Genomic DNA, 25,829 nt, shown 5'->3' with positions numbered 1-25,829 from the left:
TCTAAAAAACAATGTACATGCCTTAATTTAAAAGCACTCTTTTGCTAAAAAATGCTAACCATCATCTAAGGCTTCAGTGAGTCATAATCTTTTCGCTGATGGAGTCTTATTTATAAAAAACAATATCTGATGGGGCCGGTCCAGTGGCGCAGCGGTTAAGTTCACACGTTCTGCTTCGGTGGCCCGGGGTTTGCCACTTCGGATCCCAAGTGTGGACCTACGCACCCCTTGTCAAGCCATGCTGTGGCAGGTGTCCCACATAAAGTAGAGGAAGATGGGCATGGATGTTAGCTCAGGGCCAGTCTTCCTCAGCAAAAAGAGGAGGATTGGTGGCAGATGTTAGCTCAGGGCTAATCTTCCTCGAAAAAAAAAAAAACAATATCTGCAAAGTGCAATAAAGCGAAGCACAATAAAATGAAGTATGCCTGTATATGATTTACATGTTGGTCTCTCCCATGATTACATGTTAGTATATATTCATGTATACACAGATACATACATATATGTACATATATACACACACACACATATGATTATATTATGGTTTTATATATATATATGTGATTTGCCTGCTGGACTCTCCCAGGTAACCGAAGACAGGGCCTTATATCACACAGTGTATTTTAACTGAGAGTACACGTCAGCATCACGCAGCCCTGTGGGGCTGATGCAGCACCTGTGGGGTCGGCCCAGCAGCGGTGCTTTGAGAGCGCATCCCAGGTGGCTTAGAACTGCACGCCTGATGGAGAGGCAAGCGGGGAGAGGCAGGACAGCTTAGGGGTGAAGACAGTGAGCTCGGGGTTAGGATCCTGGCTCCACCACTTCCTATTTGTGTAAGCCTGAGCAGGGCGCTTCAACCTGTCTGCGCCTTGCATGTAAAATGGAGATAATAATAGTGCTTGCCTGGGAATGCCGTTGTGAAGATTAAACAAGATAAAACAAGGCGGTGCTGGAAACAGGCTAAGCCCACCCCAAATTCTCGGGACACACGGCTGTGTTGGTATTGCTCACCCTTGCGTTCCAGAGCAGGCACCACACCTGACATTAACAGAGATTTAATGTTCAATAAATAATAAATGCACTGGGGCATATTAGCAAAGAGAAGCAGAAAGGGAAAAAAATAAGGAAAGGGAAGGAGGAGAGAAGGATGGCCGAGGAGATGGGAAATACATAGGCATGATGGAGGGTCTCCAGCAGTTGGCTCAGGAAACCCTGAAAATCCTTCCTCGTTGTCGCCACATCATTCATTCTGCCAGTGGAATGTTGGTGAGGTCTTGAACTGAAATTCTCAAACACGTAGTTTCGAGAATCTTATCTTGGTAGCCTTCTGCAGTGGTCCCAAATGAAGCAAGCCGACATGGCCCAACTCCTGTTTCCAAAGGAGATGATCTTTCTGCCCCCAGCTGTGCTTTGCTCTGGATATGGTGACTCTGATTTGGGATCAAGAGCCCCAATAATTCTGACAGCATTAAATTTTGGACCTGTTAAAAAAAAAAAAAATCCCACCACTCTCCCTTTGCCTTCTTGACTGTTCTTCCCAGTTGCTGCAAGTTTAAGGATATGAATCTTCCACTGGAAGTTAGGTTTCCTTATAATCCCAAGAACTCACCACCTTTGTTCCTGTCTCCATGCTCTGGTGCTTCCTCTTTTCTAAATGTTCTATCCCCTTCTCTCTGGGATGACTCCATAGCAACAGCAGTAGTTTGGGGAATCCAGTAGTCCAGGGTTCAAATCCAGCCTCTGCCACTTGTCTAACTGTCTAACCCCCTCTGACTCAATTGCCCATATCTAAAGTAATTTCTACCTCTGTTGTGAGAATTAAACTGGGATCAGGCTTGTAAAGTACCGAGCACAGTACCTGTCAAAGCCTCAGGGACTCGTTTCAGTTTAGATGCGTTTCAAATGCTAAGTAACAGAGATCAGAAATAACAAGAGTCTAAACAAGAGATCGGCTTATTATTTTTTATGACCTAAAAGGAGTCTAGAGGTAAGAAATTCGTGGCTGGTAGGGATGACCAAAGAAGACACCTAGAGCAACAGGGCTCTAGACTCTTTTTCTCTGGATAAGCCATCCTCCTTGAGGTTTCCATCCTCAAAGTCACCCCATATTCACAAGGTGAACGCTGGAGCTCCAGTAATCACATCCACATTCCACTGAGAAAAAGGAGGAAAGTGGGACGAACAAAAGGGTGCGTACTTCTTAGCTGAGTCAGCTTCCTTCAGGGTTCCCGGAAGACCCAGCCAACAACCACCACTTACATTGTGTTAGCCACCCCTGTCTCCAAAAGCAGCTGTGAAACGTAGTTCTTTACCTGGCTACGATGCTGCTCCTCAGAATACAGGTGTCTGTGGTATTAGAATTATCCCTCATCTTCCCACAAAGCTGCAACATGGAGCCCTCATGGGCTGTGGCCATGCTGTACAGTCTCTTCCTCATTTGACACATCTCAGGGCACTCAATGCATATATAGCACAGGAAGCAATAAACCTGGTTAAGTGTCTAAGTGGCTAACTGGTTGAAGTCTAAAAACCAAAGTTCCAGACCAATCCTACCACTTCATTGCTGTGTGACCTTGAGCAAGTATCTAACCTCTCTGGTTCAGAATCAGTTTCGTCATTTATCAAGTGGTCTTTGTGAGCATCAAATCAGATAATAGATGCAAATTGCTTAACACAATGCCTGTATATACTAGCCCTCAGCACATGTCAATGTTACTATTACCATCCTCATCATTATTGTCATTAAGTGCTAATGAGTTATTAGGGTACGGTGAGGAAATAACAGACATCTCTCATACCTCTTCCTTCTGCCTGTCTACATCTTCCCTCGCCTTCAGCGCTCACCCCAGGGACATCTGGATTTGCATCAGTTATGTTGAAAGAGCCTGGGCTGAGCTGGCCTCATTTTATTCGCTTCCGGCCATCCACTCAGAATGAATCTCTGAATCTTGAGAGTCCCTCTCCTGTGCCCCTAACCAGAGTCTAGTCCCCCAGCTCTGCCTTCTGGGACAGGCTCTCTTCTCTCATCAGATCAACGTCTAAATAAATATTAAATTATGTCTGGTTCCGCTATTCCTTTCAACTCTAAGTACATCAGTTCTTCCCTTTGTTGGAATTCCCCAGCCCTACCGAGGTCTCCCCAGTGATGTCTTGCGTCCTTGACGGTGGCAAGATTTCTCTCTAGATGGAAGTAAAGAATCCACATAGGAGTGAGCCTTATATGCCCAGATCTCTGTAAAATATGGATTTCTAGGACTTCCTCCCCACCCCCCCTAGGGACCTTTCACTTGAGGCTTCAGAAGAAATCTTGGCACCTGCTCTTAAAGATCATTAGCTACTCAGCCGATGATGTGACATAAAAGGCTTATAATGTGCAAACATACAAAGTCTCTTGCCCCCCAGGGTGGCCAGGCAGGGCTGTCAGAACCCCAGGGTCCAGGGATGGCTGTGTAATCTGTGCACTGCACAGTGTTCTGCAATATGATGACACCCCTTGTCATTGTGCAGTGCACAGCCTACATAACCGTTCATGGCAGCCATGCCCAGATCAGTCATCTCTGACCATAAGCAGCCTCATTTCTGTATTCTAGTGCACCCTACAAATATTGCCATTTTCTATGTGTACCATTGGTGTAAAGGAGTTTAGAAAGCACCCCTCTGAATAACTTCAGGGTTATTTCTTCTTCCAACACATACTTGTGCCCTGGCCATGCTAGCCATGTCCTCCGTAGGAACCTGAGCTAACACGTGCAGGTGCCATCTTTCACACCAGACCCGTTGTGTTTTCCTAGGTGCATGGTAGAAATCTTTTGTCCATTGACTACGACCGGAATATTCGGACGGAAAAGATCTATGATGATCACCGGAAGTTCACTCTGAGGATCATTTACGACCAGGTGGGCCGCCCCTTCCTGTGGCTCCCCAGCAGTGGGTTGGCAGCCGTCAATGTCTCTTACTTCTTCAACGGACGGCTGGCTGGCCTTCAGCGCGGGGCCATGAGCGAGAGGACGGACATCGACAAGCAAGGCCGCATCGTGTCCCGGATGTTTGCCGACGGGAAGGTGTGGAGCTACTCCTACCTGGACAAGGTGGGTGCTGCCGCCGTGGCGTCCTTTAATTCGCGCTGCTCTTTGTAAGCTGACCTGATGCGCTCTGCCGTAAGACGTTTTAACATCTTCAGTTGACCCTGCAAGGGCTTCCCTCACGCTCCCATCCTCACTGGGAGGGAGGAAATCTGAAGGACAATGTTATTCATAGCTCAGCACCATTACCGTGAAAAGCAAAAAAAAAAAAAAAAGTGCTAGACACTCAGAAATGGCAAAAAGGATGGGTTATCTGATTTTATTCCAAAAAAAAAAAAGTGCTGTTGAAGGGGCCAGAATCATCCCACTGGCAGCGTGGCTGGTCATTACTGTGAACTGGAAACGCAGTGATTCATTTCTGCCTTGCCCGAAATTATGCCATCAGGGTAGGGAAATTTGCCTAAAACTCTTTGAACACACAGAGCAGCACCCTCCTGCTTGGCCTGTTGGCTGCACCAGCCAACAGATTCTCTCTACGTAATTCCCTGTGTCCAAAACTGCCAGATTTAGGTCTCTGTCAGAAAAGGTCAGGTTGGAGCCGCAGTATAAAGAGATCCTGGGGCCAGCCTGGTGGCATAGTGGTTAAGTTCACATGCTCTGCTTCGCCCGGGGTTCATGGGTTCATATCGTGGGCACAGACCTATACACCACTCATCAAGCCATGCTGTGGTGGCATCCCACATGCAAAACTGCAGGATGATTGGCAACAGATGTTAGCTCAGGGCTGATCTTCCTCACCAAAAAAAAAAAAAAGAGAGAGAGAAAGATCCCTTTGGGGCACAAGACAAGGCTTTTGAAGACTGCCCTAGTCATCTAGCTCAGCTTGGGCCTCTCACCTCGACTCACCTTGACACAGGTCCATTTCTATTTCTTCCTTTCTTGCCTCCTCATTACAGCAGTCACTTGCAGAGCTGTTACCCCCTCTGCAAGAGACGGGCTGCTGTGCCTTTGGTCCTTCCTGAATATTGTTCTCATCATGCCATAAAATACTAGGATGGTTGACCAGGGGAGGCAAGAATCTCCCAATTGCCTCAATTGTGAGGCCATTATTTTCCCAAAGAATCAATGATTCTAGGTTATTGAATCTTTTCAGTAGCTTCTAAATGGAGGACGTGCTTTCTTTTTAGATTTAATCAAAGATGGCAAAAAGAAAGTGTGTGTGTTATACCTGTTCTCTGCTGAGCCAGTGGTAGTCATTTCTAAACAGCCTCAGGATTTCTTGTTATTGAGCCTAGAGGCTAGGTCAATGCCTCTCACCTTAGTCCTTCAAGCTTTTGCTACTCAAAGTATGGTGCAAGCAACATCAGCAGCACCTGGGAGCTTGTTACAAAAGCAGATTCTCAGGCTGCCTCCCTCACTATCCCCATGCCAAACTACTGAATCAGAATTTGCCTTTTTTTTTTTTTTTTTTGGTGAGGAAGATTGGCACTGAGCTAATGTCTGTTGCCAATCATCTTCTTTTTGTTGCTTCAGGAAGATTTTCCCTGAGCTAACATCTGTACCAATCTTCCTCTACTTTCTACGTGGGATGCCACCACAGCACAGCTTGATGAGTGGTGTGTAGGTCCACGCCAAGGATCCCAACCCTCAGGCTGCCAAAGTGGAGTGCGCAAGCTTAACCACTATGCCAGTGGGCTGGCCCCAGAATCCGCCTTTTAACAAGATCCCTGGGTACTTGACATACATATTACAATTTGGGAAGCACTGATCCAGGCAGCCGCCATGATCCATCAGAGTTGGCACGCCCAATGACATCAATCTACTCGTTATCTCTGGTCTAAACGTCCCCATCCTTCATGGCTTTTGAATTGACGTTTAGGGAAATGGAATAAATTCTGTCCATTTGAGTGCTTAGTCCTAAAGAGCTAACTCATGTGTTCCTTTCCCCTTTCCTTCCTCCAGTCCATGGTCCTCCTGCTTCAGAGTCAGCGTCAGTACATCTTTGAGTATGACTCCTCCGAGCGTCTCCATGCCGTCACCATGCCCAGCGTCGCCCGGCACAGCATGTCTACCCACACCTCCATTGGCTACATCCGCAACATTTACAACCCGCCTGAAAGCAATGCTTCGGTCATCTTTGACTACAGTGATGATGGCCGCATCCTGAAGACGTCCTTTTTGGGCACTGGGCGCCAGGTATTCTACAAGTATGGAAAACTCTCCAAGTTATCAGAGATTGTCTATGACAGTACTGCTGTCACTTTTGGTTATGACGAGACCACTGGTGTTTTAAAAATGGTCAACCTTCAAAGTGGGGGCTTCTCCTGCACCATCAGGTACCGGAAGATTGGCCCACTTGTGGACAAGCAGATCTACAGGTTCTCCGAGGAAGGTATGGTCAACGCCAGGTTTGACTACACCTATCATGACAACAGCTTCAGGATCGCAAGCATCAAGCCCGTCATAAGTGAGACTCCCCTTCCTGTTGACCTCTACCGCTATGATGAGATTTCCGGCAAGGTGGAACACTTTGGCAAGTTTGGAGTCATCTATTATGATATCAACCAGATCATCACGACCGCTGTGATGACCCTCAGCAAACACTTTGACACCCATGGGAGGATCAAGGAAGTCCAGTACGAGATGTTCCGGTCCCTCATGTACTGGATGACAGTGCAGTATGACAGCATGGGAAGGGTGATCAAGAGGGAGCTAAAACTGGGGCCCTATGCCAACACCACTAAGTACACCTATGACTATGATGGAGATGGGCAGCTCCAGAGTGTGGCCGTCAATGACCGCCCAACCTGGCGCTATAGCTATGACCTCAATGGGAACCTCCACTTGCTAAACCCAGGCAATAGTGTGCGCCTTATGCCCTTGCGCTATGACCTCCGGGATCGGATAACCAGACTCGGTGATGTGCAGTACAAAATTGACGATGATGGCTATCTGTGCCAGCGGGGTGCTGACATCTTTGAGTACAACTCCAAGGGCCTCCTGACGAGAGCCTACAACAAGGCCAGTGGGTGGAGTGTCCAGTACCGCTACGATGGTGTGGGGCGGCGGGCTTCCTACAAGACCAACCTGGGCCACCATCTGCAGTATTTCTACTCCGACCTCCACAACCCGACTCGCATCACCCATGTCTACAATCACTCCAACTCGGAGATAACCTCACTCTATTATGACCTCCAAGGTCACCTCTTTGCCATGGAGAGCAGCAGTGGGGAGGAGTACTATGTTGCCTCGGATAACACGGGGACTCCCCTGGCTGTGTTCAGCATCAACGGTCTCATGATCAAACAGTTGCAGTACACAGCCTATGGGGAGATTTATTATGACTCCAACCCTGACTTCCAGATGGTCATTGGCTTCCATGGGGGACTCTATGATCCCTTGACCAAGCTGGTCCACTTCACTCAGCGTGATTATGACGTGCTAGCAGGACGATGGACCTCTCCGGACTATACCGTGTGGAAAAATGTGGGCAAGGAGCCGGCCCCCTTTAACCTGTATATGTTCAAGAGCAACAATCCTCTCAGCAATGAGCTGGACTTGAAGAACTACGTGACAGGTGAGGACTTTGCCACCTCAGTTGGGCAGTGGCTCCCAGTGGGGTGGTTGTCCTGGTAGACTGTCGGGAACTTTGAAAAAAGGTCTTATCTCTGTCGCTAGGAGAATCCTGGAGAGCTGTAAACACCGCACGGTACGGTATCTAGAACAGTCAAATGGCAGCAGCACACAGCAGTCATCAGATCTGTTTGAAGATGCCCTGACCATTTTCAAGTTCCTTCAGTTAAAATAACTTTTAAAAGAGTCCTTCCTACCCTAATCGAGGAAAGCAGCCTTATAAAGGGGGAAAGAGTGAGACTGTGGTGTCAGAAATACCTGGTGCAAGTTCTCTCTCTTCCATTTATAAGCCAGAGGACCTTGGGCTAGTTGTCCAATCTCTCTGAGCTGTAGTCCCCTTGTCTGTGAAGGGCTCTGATAAAGCCACCCCATAGAGTGACCACGAGAAGTATATGAACTTCTGTAGGCAAAGTCTAGCGCCTGGCACTTAGACAGTGCATGTTCACAAAAGGTTATCCGCTCATGTTATTAAGATGATCACTACTAGTGAAGCAATGAGTTAGCTAGGTTCTGAGATGACTAAGACCCAGTTGTTGACCTCACAACCAGGCTGGCAGGATACAAATACAAATAACCAATGATAAGGCAAAGCAGAATTAAGTCTGTGCTGCCATATAGCTGTCTGTTCAGTTATTTGTTCAACAAGCGTTTATAGAATGTTGTCATGCTGGATTCTTGGGATATAATGGTGAACAAGACAAACACCCTTCTCTCAAAGATGCGCATGTGTGTGTGTGTGTGTGTAGATGACTTCAGATTTGAAAATTTTTGACATATAACAGAAGGGTCCTTGTCAAACTGGGCCTGAGCATGAAAGGGATCTTGGTTGGCAGAAATGAGCTCAAAGCTGAAGAAAAGCTATGAGCAAAAGTCAGAGGACATAGGAAATTGTAGAGGGGATATAGATAGAGGGGTCAACAAAGGCAAATAATCTACTTCCTCATGTTAAGTGAGAAATTGGTAAAATGAGGGTCCCTGTCCATTCCATCCACATCCATCTCCATCCATCAGCCGTTCACCCATTCAACAAATATTTTCACAGCATCTAACACATACTAAGTACTTAGATGCAGCAGAGAGCAAGATAAAGTCCCTGTCCTCAGAGGAAAAAAGCAAAGAAATCAGGATGGATGGATTGATAGATAGATGGATCCAAAGACATCAACCTTCAGCAAGGAAGCCACTGCCACCTCACCTGTCCAGGCATTGGAGAAGAGCAACAGTGGGGACTCCAAGTCCAAGGCCCCTCAAATTCCAGGAGACTCACAGCTCTTGGCCAGGCCTGGGAGGCATCAAGCCCAAAGGGCCCCTACCCTGAGGTAACTGGTGTCACTTGTCCATCCCCAAGATAGAGAAGGAAGCAGCAGCTATCTGGAGCACAGCACTGCCCTTGATGTCCCGTGCTGCAGAAGAAATAGATAACCTTAAAGATCAACTTGCAGCGAAGCTGTGCCTCACTGACAAGTTCCAGAGCATTTGAAGTTGAACCCAGCATCCCCCTACAACTGAAGCAGCTGGTACCTTTTGAGCCAGGAGCCATGGCCAAGCCAGTTCCCTCCTGTTCTTCCCCATGTACCTTATCAGGAGGCCAGGCCATGCTACTCTGCCAGGGCTTCCTCTCTTCCTCATGGCTTAGCATGACTTTTGTCCCCCAGGTCACTGCAGTTTCAAATTAAAAGACCTCTCAGGAAAACACACACACACACACACATATGTATATAGTTCCAGGCAACAATAAGTGCTATGAAGATAAAATAGGAGAAGGGGTTAGACAGAGAGTGATGGGCAGTGTCTCCTTTATTTAGAGTGCTCGCAGAGGCCTTTCTGAGGATGTAGCATGTGAGCAAAGACCTTTATGAAGGGGGAGGGAGAGGAAGAATGTTCCAGAGAGAGGAAGCAGTGTGAATGGGGAGGCAGACCATGCCTATCTTAGCCATGCGAGAAGACGCCCCTCATCCTGCAGAATGTGCTTCCCAAAGCGCCCCTTGGCACTGGATGCCTTAGAGATGAATCAGCCAGAGGCAAATACAAAGAAAGCCCTCCGCGTGGGCTGACAGACACCTAGAGCTGCCAAGGCCCAAACACAGCCGTTCACAGAGCACAGTCAACTCACCCCCTCAGCTACTTTCCTGGTCCTCCTGAAAAGGGAAAGAAAAAAAAAAAATCAGCAGAGTTTTCTGAATAGCAAGATGGCTTTCCTCATTCCAGCGCTTCATGGAGGCTCAGTAAATGGGAATCAAATCAAGTTGAACTAAGTCCAACAAAATCGAATCCCAAAACCATTTGAAAGAGTCTAAAATAAAAGGTGGTGTTCGAGGAGCCGCGTGCATAGCACTGATGTCTGAGGTGGCAGCTGGGGAGAGGGGTGCTGGGTAGAGAAGAGAGTCAGACCAGGCACCAGTCCACACCTGCTGCCCGTTCAAGGAGGAGATGACCCCTGGAGAGTGGACCCCAGCAGAGAACACCAAATCATTCTCCGCTCTGCGAATGTTGGCTAATCTGTAAACCCATCTAAATTAGTCTTAATTTATCACTTAGGAGACAGCAGAGTGGTTGAACTTGCCACTCACAGTTTAAGTAGAAGAAGTAATTAAGATGTAGTGAGGAGGACTGCCGAGAACAGAACCTTCTCTCTCCGGTGCTCAAAAGCATCGTTGCTGTTTGGAGACAGAGCTCTCTGAAAGCAGGAGGCGGCTCCTGAGGCTGGAGGAGGTTCTGTTTCCCCCAAGAAAGCTGGCACAAAGGGGAGCAGTGTAGAGTACCCGGGAGGAACTCCAGGACGCCCGGGTTGGAACAGAGGTGTAGCTGCCCAGAGCGGGTGAAGGAGGCCAGAAGTGGTTCCTCCCGCTCTTGGGCTCCAAAGCAGCACCCTTTTTAACAGTTATTTTTTAAGGTAATATATTGATGACTGATACATCTGTGATAAAAAGTTATTAGAGGAAAGGATGTAAAAGACAGACAGGGAGACAGACTCCCTTCCAAACAGCCTGCAGCGCTCCAGTCTTCTCTGCTTTTAGCATCGCAGGAAACTCCTCGGTCCTGGACAGACCAGGACCTTTGCCAGCCCCAAGCCTGGCCTGTCCTCAGACCGGTTCCTTATGATGTTAGCACCTGAGTACATCTCAAGACACCAGTCCTGGGCTTGCCAATCACTTGCTGTGTAACTTCGATGAATGTCTTAATCTTTCTGAGCCTTAGTTTCTTCATCAGCAAAATGGTGATAATAATAGCACTTACCCCATGAGGTTGTAAAAAGTAGATGAATCGTGAGGTGTAAAGCGCCTTGAACAGCTCGAAGTCTAATAAATGGCAGGAACGCGTGTGTTATTTATAAGCTGCTATGGACTTGGAGATGGGAGTTTGCAAATGAAGAATGGAGACGTCATCGTTACGTAATTTTCTGGGGAATGTGGGGTGGGGTCTCCAGATCTGCTCTGAAACAGGTCCAAACTCTGCTCTGAGTGGCATTACTTGGGCAAACCAGAAACCCCAGACGCATTTTGAGTCAAGCGAACCTCCTAGATGTCACCCACAAGGACTCCTTATTTCTCCCCACCCCTTCTCCCTGGCAGTTTTGGGGTCACAAATCCCAGGCATACGTGAGCACATAGTCAGATTTTGTGGAGTTTAATTTCCCCAAGTGAGGAGGAAGGCACAGCCTCCTTCTCACATTACCCTCTTCTCATGTCTACACTTAACACCTAAGATGCTGTGCTGACAGTGTTTTCAGAGAGAGCGCTTCGGTGGCAGTAGCAACATAATCACAGGCCGGAGGAACAGGAGTGAGGAGTAATGAGCTATTAGGAGGGGCCACCTCGCCAGCTCCTGCCTCAGAGGCTCCCTCTCACAGATGGTTTAGGGAACCTGTCGAATAAACATCTCAGAATAGGTTTAAACTCAGAAACCAAGCCGTGTTAGAAACTTTAAAAAAAAAAAAAAAGTGGGGGGGAGGTGAGATGAGCTATTACAGTTCATGGGAGCGGCCATTAAAATTTCTGGTCTCAGAAGCAGGGATGTTCTTAACATCTACCCCACCCCTCCCCGACCCCCCACTCCGGGTCTTAGGGAGGGATCCCTGCAGGGAAAAGATCAGGATGGGGAGAGTCTTCTGAGGGCAAAGCCCTCTCTTGCCTTTCTTGAGGTCCCCTCCATATCGTGTGTACCCCTGGTGGCAGACGGGATGACTTTACTTGGTGTGCAGATGGGGTGTTAAATAATGGAAACACAGGTGGAGAAAGTCTCTCTTCAGAGCTCTTTATAGTAAATCTAGGAGAAAGTCCCCACTGGATGCTGGTATGTATTTAACACCTCATTGACACTTCTAATCTCCCTATTTTAGGGAGAAAGCAGGTCTAAGACTCCCTCAGTAGCAGGGAACAAAATCATGCTCTAATTTAATGGCATTGCTTTTTTTTCTTTGTTTGAATTTTACTGCTATTTTCTGCCTGCATCCAGTGAGTCCGCTTTCCCATTTGCGGTAGTGCCAGAAGTTTCTTCTTTAAAATGGATTTACTGAAGTGGGAAAGACAAATTTAGTTTTTAAAAATCAGGAAGTAAATACTAATACAGGTGATACCTGGATATGGCAAAACCATCGTGGCAAGTGACCATGAATATCCAAAGTTGGGAAACCCACACTCTACAGCCCCTAGCACCCTTTTGGCACAAAACACGTGCTCCATAAATATGTGATTGTTGGTGAACTAAAGCCAGGCCTCTCTCTGCTTGATGCTGACACACTTTTTAAGGCAATTTCAAGCCTGTATTCTTAAAAGACTCTTAAATGGGCTATCACTAATATGTGTAGTTGGCACAGGTTCAAGGAACCAGTCTGTGCCCAAGGCCAATGGCTGCACCATGGACCCCAGACTCCCTCTCATTAGAGGGTTCTTCTATGCCTGTATGTTTAGTAGCAAAGTCAACATTAAATCCCTTACGACAGGCCCAGGGCAGAGGGACCTACCTTCCTTAGCCCCTTCTGAAGTGTGTTCTCAGGCAGGGGCGGACAGCTCCTCTGTCACACTTACACTGCTCAGGGTAGCTTTTGCCACACGTGTTCGGTGTTCGTTCACTCACTCATTCATTCCATGGATACTTATTGAGCACCTGTTTTGTGGCAGGCATTCTTGTAGGGCTTGGGGGAACATCAGTGAATAAAACCGAATTTTAAACTCCCTGCCTGGTGGAACTTACATTCTGTGTGAAGGAGACAGACCATAAACAATAAATATAATGAATGCACAAAAGATACAGCATGTTAGAACGTGATTACTGGGGAGTTTTTTTGGGGGGTGGGGTTAACAGAGTAAGGGGACTTGGGATTGGGGCTGGAAATGTGGTACGGGTAATGGTTGGGGTTGGCTGTATTTCAGAGACAACAACTGAGCAAGATTTGAAAGAGGTAAGAGAGTGAGAGAGCCAGAAAATACTTTTAGGGAAGCATACTCTGGGCAGAGAGGTTACTGAGATGAGTGTGTACCTGGAATATTCGAGAAATAGCACAGGATGCTGGAGCTGAGTGAGCAAGGGAGAGAGTAGAGAAATGAGGTCAGAGAGAGAACATGTGAGGGTCCTTACAGACCATTAGAAGGACTTTGGCTTTTCTTTGAGAGAAATGGGGCATCCTTGGAGCGTTCTGAGTGGAGGAATGACATGGCCTGCTCCCTGTTTACAGGCTTGTTCTGGCTGCAGTGCTGATAAGGTACGTGGGGTAGGGAGGTGGAAGCAGGGAGGCAGCTAAAAGTCCATGTGAGAGATGATAGGCCAGGGTTGAGGTGGCAGAAGTGGCGAGAAGTAGATGCAGATTCTGGATCTATTTTAAAAGTAAAAGTAAAGAATTTAACCATATGACCCAGCAATTCCACACCTACATATATATGCAAGAGAATCGAAAACAGGTTTTCAAACAAAAATTTTTACGTGAATGTTCATAGCATAATTATTTGTAATAGTAAAAAGAAAAGCGTAGACAACCTAAATCCCATTAACTGAGGAACGGATAAACAAAATGCAGTATATTCAGACAATGGAAGATTTTTCAGCCATAAAAAGGAATGAAGTACTGATACGTGCTACAACATGGAGTAACCTTGAAAGCTTGCTAAGTAAAAAAAGCCAGACACAAAAGGCCGCATATTGTAAGATTCCATTTATATGAAATGTCCAGAATAGGCAAATCCATAGAGACAGAAAGGAGATTAGTGGTTGTCAGGGGCTGCGAGGAGAGGAGACTGCAGAGTGACTGCTAATGCATGTGACCTTTCTTTTGGGGGTGATGAAAGTATTCTGGAATTAGATAGTGATGGTGGTTGCACAACATTGTGAATGTACTGGAAGCCGCTGAATTGTGCACTTTAAAATGGTTGAAATGATAAATTTTATGTTATGTGAATTTCACCTCAATTAAAAAAAAGGTAAGGATTTATCAATGGATTAAATGTGGGGAGGGAGAAAAAGGAGGAGGTCAGGGATGGTAGCTGGAAGGATGGAGTTGCCGTTACCTAGAATGGATAAGACTGAGTGAGGCAGGTTTGGTAATGAAATCTGTTGTTCAGTTTTGGATGTCAGTTGGAAATGTAATGAAATATACACGTTTGGCATTCAGGGAGAAGTCCAGGATGGAGACAGAAATTTTGGAGTCAGCATCAGCATATAGATGGTATTTAGGGCCCTAAGGCTGGATAAGATCACCATGTTTGCGAGAGCAGATTAGATAGAGTAGAAAAGCTCAGACTGAGTCCAGGGAGTCCTATCATTAAGAGATCAGGGAAATGAGGAGGAATGAAAAAAGGACAAGGAGTGGCTACTAAAGGAGGAGAAGGGCAGACAAGCGAATGTATTGTCCAGAAGCCAAAAAAATAGAAAGGCAGGAGCGTTCAGCTTGTCAAATGCTTCTGATAGGTCAAATAAGATGAGGAATATGATCAACATTGGACTTAGCACCATAGGAATCATTCGTAACTTTGACAAGAGTGGTTTCGGTGGAGTAGTTGGACTCAAAGCCTGATTGGAAAGAGGTGAATGGGAGACAATGAGTATAGAGAATTATTTTGAGTTTGAGAAGTTTTTGTAAAGGAGGGTGAGAAATAGGTAGGGGCTAAAGGAAGAAGTAAGGATAAGAGAGGAATTTTTTTAAGGTGGACATTTAGTAGCATGTTTTTATCCAGTAGAAGAAGGAATAAATTGATGACATGGGGGAGAGAGAGAGAGTTGCTGGAGTGATGTCCTTGAGTGAGCAAGAAAGGATGTGACCTAGTGCTCACGTGGAGGGTGACTTAGTTCATCCAGAGTAATAGGAGGAAGGCAGGGAATATGGGTACAGAGGCTGGGAAGCCAGTAAATGTGTTTAGGGAGATGCCCCTCTGGCTGTATCAGTTTTCTCGGCAGAGTAGGAAACAAGGTCAGCTGCTGGAGTGAGGAAGGAAAGCAGGTGCTGGAGGTTTTAGGAGAGAGAAGAAGATGTAAAATCCCTCAGGAGAATGGGAGGATGGCTGCATGGAAGGGGGAATGTAGTCAGATTGTCAGGCAGCAGGAAGCCATAATTGGGGCTCACGGTTAGGAGTTCAAAGTGATACCAGTCAGCAAGGTAACATTCGTTTCACCAGCCACATTCAGCTGCACAGGTACAAACACAGAATAGGTGAAGATTTGGATTTAACCAGAACTGGGGTTTCACCAAGCTAGTGTGATGAAGTGAGAAAGGGGCAAAGGATCTGAGAATATACACAAGGGAATGAATCTAATGATTGGCCATGGGATGTGGGCTAAGTAAGAAAAGAATAGAGACCAAGATGTTGAGGGATGGGGGGCGGGGGTAGTTTAGGATGGATCGAAGATCCTAGGGAGGGGAGAGGATCAAGGAGTATGGGTGTCAGGTTACAAAAAGGAGCAAACTAGAAAGAGTCCAGGTGGTGGTCAGATGGTGACATGCATGAAACTGAGATAATGGGGGGGTCAGAATTATAGGCGATGACAAGGTCCAGAGAATGAGCATGAGAGTGAGTAGGGTAAGGATCATCAAAGGAACTAAGAGGCCAGGATCTTGGAAGAGTCAATGAAATCACTTAGAATGAGTTCAGGAACAAAGATGGAGAGAATGACAGTGGAGCAGAAAAGCCTCAAGAAATGCAGGCGAGTGGCCCAGGGTCAGCAATGACTGCAACAAGCGCTTGCCCCTCCAGATCCTTCAATTTTAGGAGAAGCAGCAGGGAGGCCAGAGTCTTCAGAGGAAAGGGGGTTTCAGTTAGAGCCATTGAGAGGAGGCTGACAACATGGGGGGCTTTGCTGATGATGAATGAGAATTCCAGAGGGCCTGATGGAAGTGTTTTGGAAGGTGGGGAGAAGTGGAAAAGGGAGGTAACACGTGATATTGGGGTGCCTGTTACAAACAGAGATAAGGAGCATAAAGGTGTGAGTCCTGCTGGACTCTAGGCCAGCAGTGTGGGTGAGGCTGTGTTGCAAGGGATGAATGTCCAGGACTCTCTGTTGCTCAGTGTGGAAGGAGGCAAGGTGTCTGGGGGATACGGTCTTAGTCCAAGAGCCTGGACCATTCAGTGGAGAGTAGGACCTTTGGGGCAGGAGATATAATTCCCATTGTGAGGGATTCAATCTTGACCCCGGGCGAGGGAAGGTCAGTCTTGCTCTGAGGATGCATAGCTCTCTCTTGGCCTTTCTTTGAAGAGTAGGCACCTGAGAAATGTGTCTCAGGAGCTAGAAGACTCCGCATTCCATACACTCTTGGAACCCCCTTTCCATAATGAGCCAGCCTCAGTGCAGCACCTCACCCGCAAGATGTCCTGCACAGAGTTAATAATCATCACTTATCCATCTAGTTGGTCATTGTATCTCTGGCTTCTAACACATTGACTGGCCTACACTAGATGCTCCCTTAAACACTTGCCAAATAAAGGAGTTCATATTTATTGAGCAATCCATGCACTGGGCACTGTAACGAGCACTTTACATGGATTTTCTCCTTCGATCCTTACAACAACCCAATAAGATTGGTACAGTTATTATCCCAATTCACATCTGAGGAACCTGAAGCTTCGAGAGGGACAGGAATTTGCCCACGGTCACACAGCGAGGGAATTTGAAGCTAGGTCTGCCTTACTCCACCACTGGCCTTCTAAGTCACCACGTGCGGGTTAGTTGGAAGGACACCTACTTCCTAGAAACCACGTAAAGAAGCTCTGGGTCTGGAGCAGGAGACTTTCACAAGCTCTTGCCTTCTGCTCCTGTTGGACCGCACACCCAACCACCCATTTTATTTTATTCTTTCTCCAAGATCCTCTGTTGCTTTCCATCCCTCATGATTTCAGAAATCTTTATTTTTGTTTCCACCATAGATGTGAAAAGCTGGCTTGTGATGTTTGGATTTCAGCTTAGCAACATAATTCCTGGCTTCCCGAGAGCCAAAATGTATTTCGTGCCTCCTCCCTATGAATTGTCAGAGAGTCAAGCAAGTGAGAATGGACAGGTAAGCGGAGGTTCCTGCCAAGAATCCGAATGATTGTCATCATTCCCTTTTGCAAACAGAACCACCTGGGAGCCAAGGGCATGTCAGTAGAAGAGAAAACACTGGAGCTGGGTATAAAAGGTGCATGAAACGTTGTGACTTCCCAGGAAAGCAAATGTCAGTGCTGTCACTTGTCTGGCGCAGCACGTCTTTCTTCCCAACCTCAATTATTACCTTAATTGTAATATCATTATCTGTTCACTATATACCCTTGAGTCACTCCTTGATTAACAGCAGCACAGAGAAATCTAGCAGCAACTTACCATCTGCACTGCCTATAAGATCATAACCCTTTTGGCTTTTATGGGATGTAATAAAACCATGGTTTGCAGTTTCTGTCCCATTAAAGAACGTTTTTATGCCCCACATAAAACCTCAGCGTTTTATGGCCCAAATGTATACAGATTGAGTTTTCAGAATGTCATATGTGCTTGGGTCTTTCAGTGACGACGGAAGGGTGGTCAGTTTCAATTTGAGTGCAGCTGAGACTTCTGCCTCCGTCAGATGGGAGGAATGGGTACCACTGTCCAGAGAAACCCTGCTACAGAACCAGTTCTCAGCACTATAAAAATTTGAAAGGTCTCAGCTGCTCTGAATAATGGTCCAGACTCTATAACTAGAGAGAGGCAAGGAGGAGCTGCTGGGTAATTGAGAACAGCATTTGCTCAGTCCTGCCCCTTGGGGACCACTCAGTGGATGAATAGCCATCATTTCTCTCATTTATCTAAGTGCCATTACCTCCCAAACACAGCCTCTTCCATTATCCCAGCCTGTCCCCCAACCACCAATTGAGACAAGTTGTAATTTGTGAGTGGAGAACTCAAGGCCAAGGAGATAATGGTGATTTCGTCCCTCCGCAGAACCAGGGCTAGGATCCAAAGCAAATGACTCAAAGCCCAGGGATATTCCCTCTGGCTCACGAAGCCAGAATCTCTTAGCCTGGTGCTTCTCAAACATGAATATGCACACAAACCACCTGGGGTATCTTGTGAAGGTTCAGCTTCTGACTCTGCAGGTCTGGAGTGAGGTCTGAGATTCTGCTTCTCTAACAGGGTAGGTCACAGTGATTCCTCTGCTGCTAGCCATACTTTGAAAAACAAGGTCTTAACCCAAGGAAGTTAATGAACATCCAGGGCACTGACCTCCAGGAAATCTAGGTCACAGTAGCGGAGTTCACAGCTGCTCAAACACACACCCTGCCCTTCAGGTCAGGATATCCCTGGGTCTGAACCGTGCGAGGCAGCTGCCAAGCCATCAGAGTGCAGAGTGGCCCTCTCTTCTCCAATAATGGAGGGACATGGTAAGTGGATAGGCCTGGGTGCAGATGCCAGCATCATCATCTTTTTAGTTAGTGGCCCAGTTACAAGGCACACAGGCCGTACCATCAGAGCACTGGAGACCAGCCAGCCTGTCGTAGTTCCAAAAGGTAGGACTATATTAGCCCATATCATTGCAGACCCAGACTAGTTCTTCTAGAGGGGTCCAAGCATTTCTCTTTCTGACTCTTTTGTAATGAGCTTCCCAGCCCACCTTCTCAGTTCTCTGTGTTTTCTTATGCCCACAGCTCATTACAGGTGTCCAGCAGACAACAGAAAGGCACAATCAGGCCTTCATGGCCCTTGAAGGGCAGGTCATTTCTAAAAAGCTCCACGCCACCATCCGAGAGAAAGCAGGCCACTGGTTTGCTACCACCACACCCATCATCGGCAAAGGCATCATGTTTGCCATCAAAGAAGGGCGGGTGACCACCGGTGTGTCCAGCATCGCCAGCGAGGACAGTCGCAAGGTAGCTTCCGTGCTGAACAATGCCTACTACCTGGACAAGATGCACTACAGCATCGAGGGCAAGGACACCCACTACTTTGTGAAGATCGGCTCGGCCGACAGTGACCTGGTCACGCTGGGCACCACCATCGGCCGCAAGGTGCTGGAGAACGGGGTGAACGTGACCGTGTCGCAGCCCACACTGCTGGTCAACGGCAGGACTCGAAGGTTCACCAACATTGAATTCCAGTACTCCACGCTGCTGCTCAGCATCCGCTACGGCCTCACTCCCGATACCCTGGATGAAGAGAAGGCCCGTGTCCTGGACCAGGCGAGACAGAGGGCCCTGGGCACCGCCTGGGCCAAGGAGCAGCAGAAAGCCAGGGACGGGAGAGAGGGGAGCCGCCTGTGGACTGAGGGCGAGAAGCAGCAGCTCCTGAGCACGGGACGTGTGCAAGGTTATGAGGGATATTACGTGCTTCCTGTAGAGCAATACCCAGAGCTTGCAGACAGTAGCAGCAACATCCAGTTTTTAAGACAGAATGAGATGGGAAAGAGGTAACAAAATAATCTGCTGCCATTCCTTGTCTGGATGGCTCAGCGGGAGTAACTGTTATCTCCTCTCCTAAGGAGATGAAGACGTAACAGGGGCACTACGGCCGGGCTGCTTTAGGATACCAAGTGGCAAGAAAGCTCACATTTTTTGAGTTCAAATGCTACTGTCCGAGCAAGAAGTCCCACATCCTGAAGTAGACTCAAGCCTGGCTGAAAATTCTGAGGAAAACGAAACAAACGAATGGATGAACGAACACACCACATGTTCTAAGTTCCCCTAAAATATGACCCACTTGTTCTGGGTCTACGCAGAAAAGAGACGCAAAATGTCCAAAAGGAGCAAAAGAACAAAAAAACAAAAAAACGAAAAAGCAAAACAAACACACCGACGGAAAAACGAAGAAATGAAGAGGAGAGGGCCTCATCTTCAATTACCTCACTCATTCACACGTGAGCGGCGCAGAGACATCGCGGGGGCGCGCATCACCGGACCGGCCGGGGAGAGCGATTCCGACCGCTTGTTGGACAAATAAGTATACAGACATTTTCGTTTAAACAAATACAGGTGCATTTAAAACACGACTTTGGGGGTGATTTGTGTGTAGCGACTGGGGAGGGAGGGGTTACAAGTGGAAGAGTGAGCACTGGAAATACTTTTTAAAGGAAAAAAAACAAAAACGCAAGAAAAAAAAGGAAATTAATATCATCAAAAATCAAAGCGAAATAATACCGTTCAGCACTTAACTCTCAGGTCCCAACTTAGTCCGGCCTGAGCTAATTTATTTGAGCGCAGAGTGTAAAATTTAATTCAAAATGGTGGCTATAATCACTACAGATAAATTTCATACTTTTTTGTCTTTGGAGATTCCATTGTGGACAGTACTACGCAGTCACAGGGTGTAGTCTGTTTAGATTCCGTAGTTTGTGGGTATCAGTTGCAGTAGAGGTGTGACATTGTGGCACTCTTTTGCTAACGGGCACCACTTCAGATCACCCTGTACATACATAAGCCTCAAGGCACAATCACTGTTTCAGATTTAAAATTATTAGTGTGTTTGTTTGGTCCAGAAACTGAGACAATCACATGACAGTCACCACGAGGAGAGAAAATAAAAAATTTAAAAAAAAAAATCCACAAAAACAAAAAAAAATCAAAAAACAAAAAAAAAATGTCTAATAAGAACTTTGGTACAGGAACTTTTTTGTAATATACATGTATGAATTGTTCATCGAGTTTTTATATTAATTTTAATTTGCTGCTAAGCAAAGACTAGGGACAGGCAAAGATAATTTATGGCAAAGTGTTTAAATTGTTTATACATAAATAAAGTCTCTAAAACTCCTGTGGACACTGGCCTTCTGTGGAAATACTTTGAGGGGAGGAAAAGGAGAGACTTGTGGGAGAAAATGGAAGTTGCCAACATGCACAGGCTGGCCTGACATTTTGAATTTGGGGAGGAGCTTTGTCAGAGGTATCTCAGTGCTCTCCAAACAAACAGCTCTGAATTCTAGAGTGATCTCTGCCCACATCTGCAGCTGCTTCTCTGCATGCAGCAGAGGTGGAGAGGAGCGCCTGGGCCTGGGGGCGGTGAGGACCCTCAGGCCCACCCGTGCAGGGATGGGTTCCTCCAGCCCTCCTGGCATAGTCAGGCCTTCTTTCTGCTGCCACGTTCTCGTTCTGGGAGGTGCTGGCAGGAAATTGAGGGCAAACACTCTCTCCATGTTGGGAGACGTGTATGCGTTTGTGTGGCCCTGTGTGTGTGTGTACGTGTGTGTGTGTATTTTCTTCCAGACTAGATCGGTTTACCCCAAAACTTGCACACTTGGGGCAACAAGAAGAGCACTTATGGTTTGGATGCATCTTTTTCCCACCAATCTTACAGTAGAATAATAAGATCATTAATAGCTAATATTTATGATGCATACTACATGGCAAGAACAGTGCTAAGTGCTCTGCATACTGTATTTTCATTTAATCCTCACCTTTCATTCATTCCACAACATTATATTGAGAGTTTGCCATGCGTCAGTTCTAGGGATAAAGAAGGGAACGCAAACATGGGCCCTTGCCTCATGAAAGCAATACAGAGGTCAGGGATGCAGACAATAGTCAGATAATTACCCTACGAAATGAAAATGACAGGGCTGTTAAGTGCCAAGAAGGATAGATTTATAAAGCTATGGAGGCACATAATTGGGGATGTGACCTAGACTAAGAATGTCACAGTAGCTGCCGAGGCCAGAAAGTTGAGCAGAAGATAACCAGGTAAAGACAAGGAAATGCATTCCAGACCCAGGGAACAGTATATGCAAAGGGAGTGTGAGTCTGTTAGGCAAAGTTCAGAAGACGTAGAGATTAAAGACTTTTTTTTTATTTTGAAAACAAGAGGGAGTCACTAGTTTTAATTTCATAAACAAGTGCCCTGGATGCAGCGTGGAGAACAAGTAGCAGGATCTGATGTGGTCATCTGTGTGCAAGGAAGAGGCTGGTGGCCACTGAGATGAAGGTACTTTGGACTATAGAGGAAGAAATGGAAGTAAATTGAGTGGATAGATTGCAAGAAGGAGGTCCTAGCATCATTTGCTTCGCAGGTGAGGAAACTGAGGCCAATTATCACCCAGCTGGTGAGTAGTGAAATCAGATTCAAGCCCAGCTGTGGCTGATTTCAAAACCTCTCCACGAAGTCTGGGTGGCATGTCACCCTGAGACCTTCTGAGTGCCCTGCATTGCTGCTGCCTTCCCAGTCATCTAGCCAGGCCACTGGTGGTTTCCCCAGATGGAAGGAAAAAGAGAGAGAGGCACGACTAGCCTACTCTACGCCAGGTATCGGGCCTCATGAGCCTGTTAACATTACAGGCAGAGAAAGCTACAATTTAGTAAAGCAATCAGTCGCAGAGACCATCCTTCTCAGAAGCATGTGTGAATACCCTTGTTCCCCCAAGTTCTGTGAGTTTGGGCTGTTTCCCTTCAAGAGGAGAACAGGAGACAAGAGACAGCTCTTCCTGTGCGCCTCGGCCCAGCTGCCACCCGCCTTGTTTAATCTGACTGCTGTCAGGACCACTTGGATATGCACGCACAGAAGAGCCTCCAGCTGGTCATGAGGTCGGCTTGAATCCTGGTTTGGTGGGCACTACAAGGGGATTAACCACTGTGTTGTGTCTCCCTGGGGTAGATGCAGCCAGTGGGGCCAAGAGCCGGAGTTGATCTCAGACAAGAAGCCAGTGGGGACTCACTCAGCCCAGAGTATCTCTGCCCCATCCAGCCTCTTAGGTGGCAGGTGAGCACATAGTATGGCACACAGAGAACTGCATGTCACCAGAATTTCATTAGAACCTGAAACTCTCTTTGAGGCCAACCGTCTTTGAATTATCCATGAGTTGTCTGTTACACCCAGGCCAGCTCAGCCCCTCACAATACACATGCATACCCATACACACACACGCAAACCCATAACGTGGGAATAGACAGCCTTGGGTAAAAAAATCCTCTCCTGCCTTTCCTCAAGCCAGTCCTAGGATGAACAAGACTAAATGTTTGACCTCTTCCAGAAGTATTTGCACATTGATATAGAATTCTAGAAAGGCAGTACAGGAGACAAGGTTGTGCACTCTGAAGTCAGCCTACCTGGGAACAAACCCTAACTCAACCACTCACTAAATGTGGGAAGTTGAGATGGTTCCATGTATTAATTAGGGTGAATAACATTAGCTATTTAAGAGATAAACCCAACATAAGTTAACACAAAAAAGGTTGCATTCTCACTCATACAGTAGTCCATTGTGGATCAGGGATGGGAATGGCTCTGCTCCATGCAGTCACTCAGGGCCCCAAGCTACTTCCATCTTGTGGCTTGGCTGCCTTCTTGGTCCTCAGAATCTTTTTTTTTCTGGTGAGGAAGATTGGCCTTGAGCTAACACCTGTTGCTAATTGTCCTCTTTTAGCTTGTGGAAAAGGGGCCCTGAGCTAAACATCTGTGCCCATCTTTCTCTATTTTGTATATGGGATGGCTGCCACAGGATGACTTGATGAGCGATGTGGGTCCACACCCAAGATCCAAACTGCGGGTCGCTGAGGCGGAGTGTGCTGAACTCAACCACTGTGTCACTGGGCCGGCCCCCTAGGTCCTCAGAATCTTTGAAGTCCTCTCCGTTCAGTTCGTTGATGGAGAAAGAGCTCCAAGATCACATGTGTAACTATTTTATTTTTAATGAGCCACACCTGGAAATGATACATACCGCCGCCACTCATATTCCCTGGGGGCTTCCATGGGCCCTACCGCAAGAGACCAGAAAATGTAGTCTGACTATGACTCTAGGAAGAGGAGGAGACTGGATACTGGTGAGCCCAAGCAGCCTCTGCCACGTAACTCATCGTCTATGAGCCTCAGTTCCTCCCCTGGAAATAGGACTGATAAGAACAAGGGTGCTATGATGATTAAGATATTGCATGTATCATTGACACACGGGACTCAATAAATGTTAGTTTTTATTATTTTTAAATCTTTGCTCCAAGCACAGGTTTTCTAAGTGGAAACTGAGGCATGACCACCCATTATGTCATGGGGGAGAGATTTTTATGCAGGGGTTGGGGAGGATGGAGGCAGCCCTCCCTTCTCCCAGGCCCAGGGAATGTGAAAAGTTCTACCTGTATGAGACCACATCTCATAACCTCAAGGGCTTTTCAGAAAGGGTGTCATGTAGAGGGCTGGAGGGTCTCAGCAACGTGAAGATTGGCTAGGAGAGCAGGCAACTCATTCAGTCATTTGTCACCAAGCACAATCTTGTCCCTGGCACTGTCAGAAGCTGGGAATACAGAGATAAATAAAACGTGGTCAAAAATCTCACAGTCTAAAGTGTCGGGACAAACTCACAAGCCAATTAATGGGACACAGTGGGCTCAAAGCTGGCACAGAAGTGATGCACAAAAATGAAGCCCAGAGGAGAGGACCACGAGTTCTCCCCATGGGCATTTGAGCTGGGTGCTCACAGGTAATAGATGCCCAATAGAAAATGCGGGGAGGGAGTTCAGGACCAAGAGGAGAGCATGTGCTACAGGAGGGAGAATAAATATGCAAGTCAACTGGGAAGCAGCTCAGATAGGCTGGAGCAACGGCCATGCTTTAGGACCCTGGCTAGGTGTTAGAATTACCTGGGGGAGATTTCTAAACACACCCACAACCTCCAGGTCCCAGGCCAATGAAATCAGACTCTCTGGGAGCATGGTCTGGCGTGGGTAGGTTTCAAAGCTCCCAGGTGATTTGAATGTGCAGCCAGGACTGAGAAGCCCTGGGTTGGAGCTGAACAGGAGGCACACAGCATGACATGAGGCCTGTCGGAGAGGATGAGGCAGAAATGAAAGCCAGGCCAAGAAGCTGGACATTCTCCTGCAGGCCACCAGGAGCCCAGTGGGATTCTTGTAACTGAGGAGAATATGATTAGGAAATCCTTTGATTAGCAAAGTTGCTAAAAGAACTGAGGCTGGGAGACTGCAACAGCCCCAACCTAGCACCCCAGATGAGGATCTGAACTGAGGTGGAGTCACAAAGACAAAGGAAGAGCTCGTCACACAGGATTAGATTTAGGAAGTGAGGACGAGGTTCTATAACTCCCTCAGAGTCGGGGACAGTGTCTATACAGGGTGGAACACCGAGGGCAGGATCCAGCCCCAGCAGCCCTGGGGGCCTCTCTCCAGGGAAAGCCTCATATGCACCAACATGGCTCCTCCCCAGCCCCACCCAGGTGAAAGGACACCCTCCCCTGGAGAAGGGTTTAAGGAGAAGTCTAACCCAGGCTTACCTTCAGGAATCCTCTGATGGGCCCACGTTGGGATTTTGCAGGAAAGTTCTGATCCACCACACCTACACCCAAGCCCCACCTCCCATCCAGAGGCAGGCGGGCAGCCTGAACCCTCCCTCCGACAGGGAGGTGGCACTCTGCCTGTGGGGCAGCCCTCCTAGAGCAAAGCTGCACCAGCTGGTGTCTCTTCCCTGCTGTCTTCACCTGTTCCCAAAGCCCCAGGTTGCCCACCTTTGCTTTCTCCCGGTGGATGGTGGGCTTGCAGTTTGGCCACAAGATGGCAGCCTTTCCTATAAAATCTTCCCGGAGTTGGGCCTAGTGGCCCAGGCGGGTTCAGGGAAGGTATTAGGTGGCTGGAGACGGAGAAGCAAGCGCCTGCCTGGGAGAGTCCTGGGCCCTGAAAGAGGCCCCTGGGACTGGTTCCAGGAAACCAGATTCCAAACAGATCCACCCTGGGAACAGCCAGACTGGATTCGGAGCCCAGCTCCGCCATTTGCTCCCCGGGTACATTTCCACACCTCTTCACCTTTCACTTTTCTCAC

At 47.3% G+C, this 25,829-nt stretch overlaps 1 protein-coding gene across 12 annotated transcripts in view; it reads left to right on the top strand.

The window, feature by feature from the left end:
- Positions 1-20,169, top strand: part of TENM2 (teneurin transmembrane protein 2) — a 1,160,613-nt gene extending 1,140,444 nt beyond the window's left edge. For all 12 annotated transcript variants that reach the window (XM_070517111.1, XM_044777697.2, XM_070517110.1 and 9 more), the window contains 4 exons: positions 3,792-4,088; positions 5,985-7,599; positions 17,003-17,133; positions 18,737-20,169. In XM_070517111.1, coding sequence (XP_070373212.1) covers positions 3,792-4,088; positions 5,985-7,599; positions 17,003-17,133; positions 18,737-19,498 — 2,805 coding nt within the window. In that variant the 3' untranslated portion in view covers positions 19,499-20,169. The remainder of the gene's footprint in view (positions 1-3,791; positions 4,089-5,984; positions 7,600-17,002; positions 17,134-18,736) is intronic.
- Positions 20,170-25,829: the final 5,660 nt, after the last annotated feature.

The sequence above is a fragment of the Equus asinus genome, chromosome 9, assembly GCF_041296235.1.
Source record: "Equus asinus isolate D_3611 breed Donkey chromosome 9, EquAss-T2T_v2, whole genome shotgun sequence".
NCBI classification, from domain to species: Eukaryota; Metazoa; Chordata; class Mammalia; order Perissodactyla; family Equidae; genus Equus; species Equus asinus.
This window is presented reverse-complemented; position numbering and strand designations above follow the sequence as displayed.